The sequence below is a fragment of the Rhincodon typus genome, chromosome 26 (assembly GCF_021869965.1).
Source record: "Rhincodon typus isolate 14 chromosome 26, sRhiTyp1.1, whole genome shotgun sequence".
Taxonomy (NCBI): domain Eukaryota; kingdom Metazoa; phylum Chordata; class Chondrichthyes; order Orectolobiformes; family Rhincodontidae; genus Rhincodon; species Rhincodon typus.
Window position 1 is genome coordinate 35,144,480 of NC_063357.1, and position 8,197 is coordinate 35,152,676.

The 8,197-nt window shown below is 39.5% G+C and overlaps 1 protein-coding gene across 2 annotated transcripts in view; it reads left to right on the plus strand.

The window, feature by feature from the left end:
• Nucleotides 1–6,545, plus strand: part of tmem132e (transmembrane protein 132E) — a 606,787-nt gene extending 600,242 nt beyond the window's left edge. The window contains exons 9-10 of one of the 2 annotated variants that reach the window (XR_007264880.1): nucleotides 1,536–2,971; nucleotides 6,469–6,545. Coding sequence is in view for 1 of the 2 variants with exons in the window: in XM_048612749.1 (XP_048468706.1) it covers nucleotides 1,536–2,747 (1,212 nt within the window). In the remaining variant the exon portion in view is untranslated. Of the gene's footprint in view, nucleotides 1–1,535; nucleotides 5,347–6,468 lie in introns of those variants that run through there. The other variant, XM_048612749.1, reaches the window with a different exon arrangement.
• Nucleotides 6,546–8,197: the final 1,652 nt, after the last annotated feature.

Below are 8,197 nucleotides of genomic sequence, written 5' to 3' on the forward strand. Positions count from 1 at the left end.
ATCATCCTTTCCTTGCCTCAGTGGGACAAACCTATCCAGTACTTGTATCAACTGCTCTCTAAACAACCTCCACATTTCTATCATGCATTTCCCTGAGAACATCTGATCCCAATTGGTGCTCCGTAGTTCTTGCCTAATAGCATTGTAATTCCCCCTCCCCCAATTAAATACTTTCCCATACCATCTGCTCCTATCCCTCTCCATGACTATAGTAAAGGTTAGGGATTTGTGATCACTATCACCGAAATACTCTCCCACAAAGAGATCTGACACCTGACCTGGTTTGTTGCCAAGCACCAAATCCAATATGGCCTCCCCTCTCGTCAGCCTATCTACATATTGAGTCAGAAATCCTTCCTGGACACACCTGACAAAATCTGCTTCATCCAAACTATTTGCACTTAGGAGGTTCCAGTCTATATTAGGGAAGTTGAAGTCACCCATGACAACAACCCTATTACTTCTGCACCTTTGCAAAATCTGTCTCCCAATCTGTTCCTCAGCGTCTCTGTCGCTAATGGGGGCTCTGTAGAAAACTCCCAATAAAGTGACTGCTCCTTTCCTGTTTCTGACTTCCACTTATACTGACCCAGTGGACAAACCCTCCTCCACTACCCCCCTTTCTGCAGCTGTGATACCATCCCTGATTAGCAATGCCACTCCCCCACCTTTTTTACCTCCCTCCCTATTTCTTTTGAAACATCTATACCCCGGAACATCCAACAACCACTCCTGCCCCTGTGTTATCCAAGTCTCTGTAATGGTCACAGCATCACAGCACTTTGCCCTATCAACTGCTTATCCTTCCTCATAGATTCTCTGCTTGCTCTATCTATCTGTACACTGGCTACCCCATCCTCTGATCTGTAGCTCCGGTTCCTATCCCCCTGCCAAACTGGTTTAAACCCTCCTGAAGAGCTCTAGCAAACCTCCTTGTAGTTTAACAATGTTGACATCGTATTTTTAGGTATGTTTGGTGTTTCTCTTGCATGTTTTTGTACCCTCTTCAATGAATCAAAATTGGTCCCGTACTTTGCTTAGTATTTGTAATGTGTGGAATATGCTAGCCTATAAGGTTACAGATTGTGTGCAACATAGAGCTGCTTTTGATGATGCCCCACAGTGAGTCATTGCTCAGTTTTAAGCTACTAGATTTGTTAGAAATTAATCATATTTATCACAGGGGTAGTGCTATACAATATGATTGAGAGTATTCTCACTGTTAGCATATGACTTGGTCTGCACAAGAACTTCTAAGCCCTTCTAATGCTGCCACGGAGAGGTGTATTTGCCACAAGAAGATTGGGATGACAGCAAGGAGGCTTCTCCTTTCTGCTGATTCTATCACCACCCGCTGCTGGCTTAGTCTAGTAGCTATGTCCTTTTAAATCTCAGCCAACCTGGTCACTAGTACCAAGCTACTTAATGTGGTGGGCATTGAAGTTCCCCACCCAGAGTGCAATCTGAAACCTGCAATGCCTCTTCCACTGGTGTTCACTCAAATTATTAATTAACTTTTTTCTTTTTTTTATTAGGAAGGTATCCTGAGCACATGGATTTTCTACAGTGACAACACAGCTGTACCATTGACCCTTTATGATGCTAAGGACTACAACCTGACAGTTACCACACTGAATGACAAAGTAGTCTCTTCAACCCAGGATTCTGTTTGGTCTCTGATAATAGCAGAAGGCGAAGGGTCAGGCGAATTTATTAAGGTGGAATTGGGGATCTGTGAACTGTGTAAAAAGACCAATCGCAAGAGTTTGTTGTTTGTAACACTGGTCAATGTGAATGTCCACTTTGGGTCTGATGATAACTCAGAAGAAGACCTAGAAAACACTGGTGAGGACTACGCACCTGATGGAGTTAGATTTGAAAGTAACCCATTTGGACATAAACCAAAAGAGAAAGGGCAATTTGACTTCAAGCCAGATACTTCCTCTGCAACTGGTGACCATGAGGGAAGTGTTCTACGGAAGGTTGGCACAACAGTAAAGTCATCTGTAGAAGAAAGGACTGATTCAAGGGTGGAACTGGGCAGGGATATTGATGGCATGCAAGATAGTGGAGTGCACTTTGATAACACAAGGGTGTCCAGCCTGCCTGTTGATATTGATATTACAGATCTGCCAAAGGATCTTGCAGATCCTGATGATGAATATGCTCCCACACCAAGGGGTCTGACTGACTTGGAAATTGGAATGTATGCACTATTAGGGGTCTTCTGTCTTGCCATTTTGGTTTTTCTAATAAACTGCATTGTCTTTGTTCTCAAGTATAGGCACAAACGTATTCCCCCAGAAGGGCAAGCAAGCATGGACCATTCGCATCACTGGGTGTTCCTAGGCAATGGTCAACCCCTTCGTACCCAGGCTGACCTCTCACCCCAGCCTGAAAGTCCTGGAAACCCATTAGAAAATATCCAAACTTGCTGCCATAGTGACCATCAGAGTAGTGGCAGCTCACAGACAAGTGTACAAAGTCAAGTGCACAGCAGAGCAGATGGTTCATCTGGGGGCTCAGTAAGGGAACACAGTGAGGATCCGCTGCACTCACCCACCTCCAAACGTAAGAGAGTCAAGTTTACCACTTTCACCACACTGCCATCAGAGGAACTTGGCCTGGCCTACAATTGCATCCCTATAGCCGATGAGGAAGACATTGAGTGGGTCTGCCAAGATATGGGCCTCAGAGACCCAGAAGAACTACACAGCTATATTCAGAGAATAAAGGAGATTGCATAGACTGCTGCAGCTTTTCCTTTGGTACATTTATATTTACCAGAAATTTGTCTCATGTACAGTTTTTGTTTGACCCACAGTATGAGGCTGCAAAGCGTGGAGATCTACGGAATAGAAAAGCACTATAACAACGCTTATGGTCAATTGGCCACTGACAAGGCTGCATTAAGTATAATGCATTTGCAGCTGATCAAACGTTTTGGAAAGATTATACTCTACTGGAAATGGTATTAACAAATTACAGTTTACAGGAGGCAAAGTCTCTTATGTCAATGTAAGAAATAACTAGTATAGCACAGAGGCATACTGTTCACTGTTATTCAAAGAATGTATGCTGGGATTTCTTTGTGTAGGTGACAGTAAAATGAGACTGTATCATTCATGAAAATGCTTATTTTCAACTTAGACTCCAATAGTCTGCAACCTGCAGAAAATCACATGCAATACACATTGATGGATTGCTAAAAAGTGCAAAACAGAACTTCAGCTACTAGATTTGAAAGAACAGATATGATAAACCTGTATCAAGTAGGTTGACCACTGAACCAAGCTGATCGTTTCACTACCAATTCTGTCTGAAACAGTGTTATTTGTTGCATTTTGAAAGTAATCACAGTTTGAGCTCATGATCAGTTCTGTACCTTGATGACATCTGTTCCATTCAAGTTTAGGTTTCATTTTAATTGCAGTGATGGAAGCTGTTGAAGCAAGTGCATGACACAGATTGCAGTAAGTGCTGATTGGAGCAAAGCTGATATTATAAGTGATTAATCAAAGCGATGAATAGGTTTCTCTGTTTATGGAAAACAAATAATGTTATATAGCTCTGTGAACTGTGGCAGCACGCACTTGGCATCATTATATATTCATTTTAATTTAATATGCATACTTACAGTACAATTTATTGGAAATGCAGGAGCAGAAATGTTCATATACACAAGCTTTCTTAATGAACCACAGTAGGAATCAGTTGTGTTCAAATGTATTGCAAAAATTCTTAATTTGCAGGAACTGGAACCTGTAATTTTATCTATAAATCAATAATAACAAATGCAGCCTAAAAGTTAGGAGTTCTGGAAGGATTCTTTGTTTAGTTGGGTAAACAAGGAATTGTATCAATTCACTGTGAGGCACTGTTAGAAAATAAACCCCAAATGACATCAGCCAGTGTAAATAATTGAAGGAGAATTTGGCTCAAGTTGACTGGGTGTGTGTGTACTTATAGTTCTGTGCAGATCTTCCAGCTTGAAAAAGAACTAATCTTGGCTATGTGCTGTAGGCCAGTTGAATTTTCTGACTAATCCACTAAATTTTGGGTGAATTGAGAATGCATTGAAAGAGGATAATCAAGACTTGATAGAGCAATAGCAGAGTAAGATTTCTCCAAGGTGCATATACTAACTGCTAACTCCCCTGAAACTTGATGTGAGCAACAGTTTGGATTTCCAATCGTAAGGGTGAGATAGTTTTACTTCATGCTTATGATTTATTATATATAAATTTCTATATTAAACACAACTTCTAATGAAGCTCTTAGTTGACATGTGCCATTCCACCCAGTCTGGCTGTTGTTTTCATGTTCTTAAATGTACCATATCTAATTTGTAAATCAGTGCTCATAATTGTTGAAGTATACTTGAATCTTCAGTTAGCATTACACAGACTTGTGATAGTTTTATTTATTACTTCATAAACTGCACAAAAATTCTATTAGTTAGAAATTTCTGAATCAGTGCTTGTTGATCCACATTTTTTCTGTTCAGCTCTTGGAACAGAAATTCCTGCTTGACCATTTAGTGCTCCTCATAATAAATACCAATTTAACGCCCAGATTCATTTACTCTGTTCAATTAACAGAGTAAATAACTGAATGAGAGTAAATCTTGATTCTCACAAAGTCCTGACAATTTATATATGCCTTATAATCAATAGTTAATACACGCCTTCTTGTCAGTTACTTTTTATCAAAAATGTCTCGAGTCAAAGACAATGGTCTGGATTTTACTATGGGAATTAGTCCACTTAAACTGTCAGCCATTTCAGGAGTTCACACATCCTCATTGAGTCTACATTCCAGCGTAGGGTGTGCTGTATAGGCTCATTCAGATTTGTGTTGTCATGATTTATGGGGGGAAAAAAAACTTTTGTCTGACATCATCTCACTGTAATACCCTTGGAAAAGTTACACCTTTGTTGAATGAGGTGTAACTGCGTTTTTAAAGACGTGCTAACTTCATCATTAGTTCTAACACACTCATGGCCCGAATAGCTATTTTATTGTTGTGGAAAATCAAATCTCTCTATCATAATGACAAAAAAAAATCACAATTTTAATTTCCTATTTTTGTAGAATCCCTATAGTATGGAAGCAGGCCCTCCAGCCCATTCGGACCCTCCAAAGAGCATCCAATCCAGATCCACTTCCCTACCCTATCCCTATAAAGCTGCATTTCCATTGGCTAATCCACCTAATTTGCAAATCCCTAGACAACATGGGCAATTTAACCTGGCCAATCCACATAACCTGCACATGTTTGGACTGTGGAAGGAAACCAGAGCACCTAGAGGAAACCCACACAGATACAGGGAGAATGTTTAAACTCTACACAGACAGTCGCCTGAGGGTGGCATTGAACCTGAGTCCCTGGTGCTGTGATGCAGCAGTGCTAACCACTGAGCCACTGTGCATGAGAATATCTCAATGTAATTGGCTTCTTACCTGCTTGCTGATATATCTGTTGCTACATGACAAGACATCACTTTGATCTGCGTCAGATTTAAACTGCTGTCAGGCAAGGCAACCCTACCGCTGTAACCATTAGGTCTTTGAGGTCAGTGGCAAGCATCTCAGCTTCATCACTGATTTTTAAAAACCAGGCCAAAATTTAATTCAATTTTTGGACAATCATCCCAATGTAATATCAAAAAAATGTATTGAAGTGTTTTGTAACAATAAAATCATTGTTCTGACAATTGTTCCTCAGAAATTGTGAATATGACAAATAGAATACAATAACCTAAAATGCTGCAGATGTGTTCTCCTGATTCAGTATTGTGATACTGGACCTCTGTGTTCACCTGTCTCCACATGCCCCCAGCTTTCCTCACTTGGTCTTGCCCTCACTCTCTGACTCATTCTCAAAACATTACCACCTTGCTACTTCATTCCCTGCCTTTAAAAGCTTCCAGAAACCCTAACTTTTTGACTTTTTTGACTGCCTTTGACCAACTTTCATAAATCGTCTGCCTCTCTGCTTTGTGAAGCACCTTGGAAGTTTTGCTACAATAAATGCAAATGCCAAGTTATTATTTTTCTTGAGATAGTAAAATTTCAAAGTTTGTGTAATGGCACACAATATGTAGTTTGCTTAATCATTGTTGAGAATATGGAGAAAGATTTATAGCAAAATCATCAGTGTGTTTATGAAAGATTGATTTCTGATTTTTTTGCAACTAGTGCACAAAGGAAATTTTCACCCCTGGTGACTGAGGTAGCAGGATTGAAGTTTAGGATTGTAAGGAAATAATAAAATTAAAGTGGAAATCTACAACCAGAAATTACTATTGCTGATATTAATTAACAAACATTTCATGCTTGCATATATCAACATATTTAAGATGGATTAATGGCTGATACAAATAATATTGAACAGTCATCCTTTAAAGTCAAGTATAATTTCTAGGTTCACATAACATTCTTAGATTATTTTATTGTGTGGTTTAGGAGAAGGATGTTCCTGAACTTGGATGTGGCAAGAGAACCAGCGAGGCTGAACTTCACAGAAATCAGCTTACTGAAAGAGAAAGTTTATTTCGTCATGAACCGATTCCTAAAATGTGCAGAGATCAATCCAACTCCAGGCTCTGGAGAAGAACATCTTCTGTATGCCTGATGCAACGTTTTACTTACTGGCTAGTAAAGGCAACATTTACTGTTGCTACACTTGCTTTAGGGTTGCAGCAGAGGGAAAGATCATACAATGCTCCTGCTCCTAATTACCATTCCTTGGCTCTTCAGGAAAATGTATGTTGATTAGGGTGAAAAAGAAAGCTTAGCTGACATTTCCATTGAGTTCATACCTTCCTAGAGCAGTATAACTTTTCTCCCTTCCATTCAAGAGGATGGGACATATAATACTTTTTTAGCCTTCACCTGCTACTTGACAAAATGCCAGAAAGTGTTTGATAATAACCTTGTGGACACGCGCAATCTAATTTCCCATTTTCCTCTATGGCGAGAGACTGACCTAAGTTAAACATAGTCTGCACAAATTAATTGATTGCTGTCATATTCTTTCATTAAAACATAATTACCACTGTTATATTTGATTGATACATAATATAGGTTAAATTTACTTAAAATTTTCAAACAAATTTACTTAACAAACTGATAATTTGTAGTTACAGACAACTTACTCATCCTTAGTCTAGCATACTGCTGCATGGAGTCATCATAATTCATTACACACTCAGTTCTTAAAGAAGTAATACAGTTGTGGGATTAAGTTTCCATAAGGTGATAAGATGTAGCAACAGACATGGGCCATTCAGCCCATCGAGTCTGCTCCATTATTTAATGAGATTGTGGCTGATATGATAATCCTCAACTCCACTGTCCTGCTTTTCTCCCATAACCCTTGATTCCCTTACTGATTAAAAATCTGTCTGTGTCAGCCCTGACTATACTTAATGACCCAGAATTTACAGCCATCTGTGGTGAAGAATTAAACAAATTCAGTACCCTCTAACAGAAGAAATTCCTCCTCATTTCTGACTTAAAAAGGCAACAACTTATTCTGAGATTATGCCTCTGATCCTGGATTCTGCCACAAGGGGAAATAACCTTCACCTTTTGTCAAGTCCCCAAGAACCTTCTGTGTTCCAATAAAGTTGCCCCTCATTCTTCTAATATCCAATGATAGCAGGTCCAATGTACTCAAACTCTCCTCATAACACAGTCCTACCAAAAATCTATATTATGTCAAAAACAAACTATTTTGTTCATGTTATATATTGGAATGTGTGTACAGTCACTTGTAGTAATAAAGCATAATGCCTCCGACTAGAACAAGAACTCAAATTATGAGTGGCAGAAATGGTTTGTGTGATCTGAAGTGTAAGCATTCCTGGTTCTAGAGTTTTGGAAACTAAACCATGTGAAAGAAACATGGACTGAGCGAAATGCTCAAGCACTAAATCATTTAGAGACCACATTGCTAGTTTAAGCATCAAGAAAAGTATGAGCAAAGACCAATATTTGTATTATATAAAAAGAGTAAAACCAAGCTTCACTTTTAATCAGAGATAGTAGGAACTGCAGATGCTGGAGAATCCGAGACAACAAGGTGCAGGGCTGGATGAACACAGCAGGCCAAGCAGCATCATAGGAGCAGAGAGGCTGACGTTTCGGGCCTAGACCCTTCATCAGAAAAGGGGGAGGGGAAGGGGGTTTT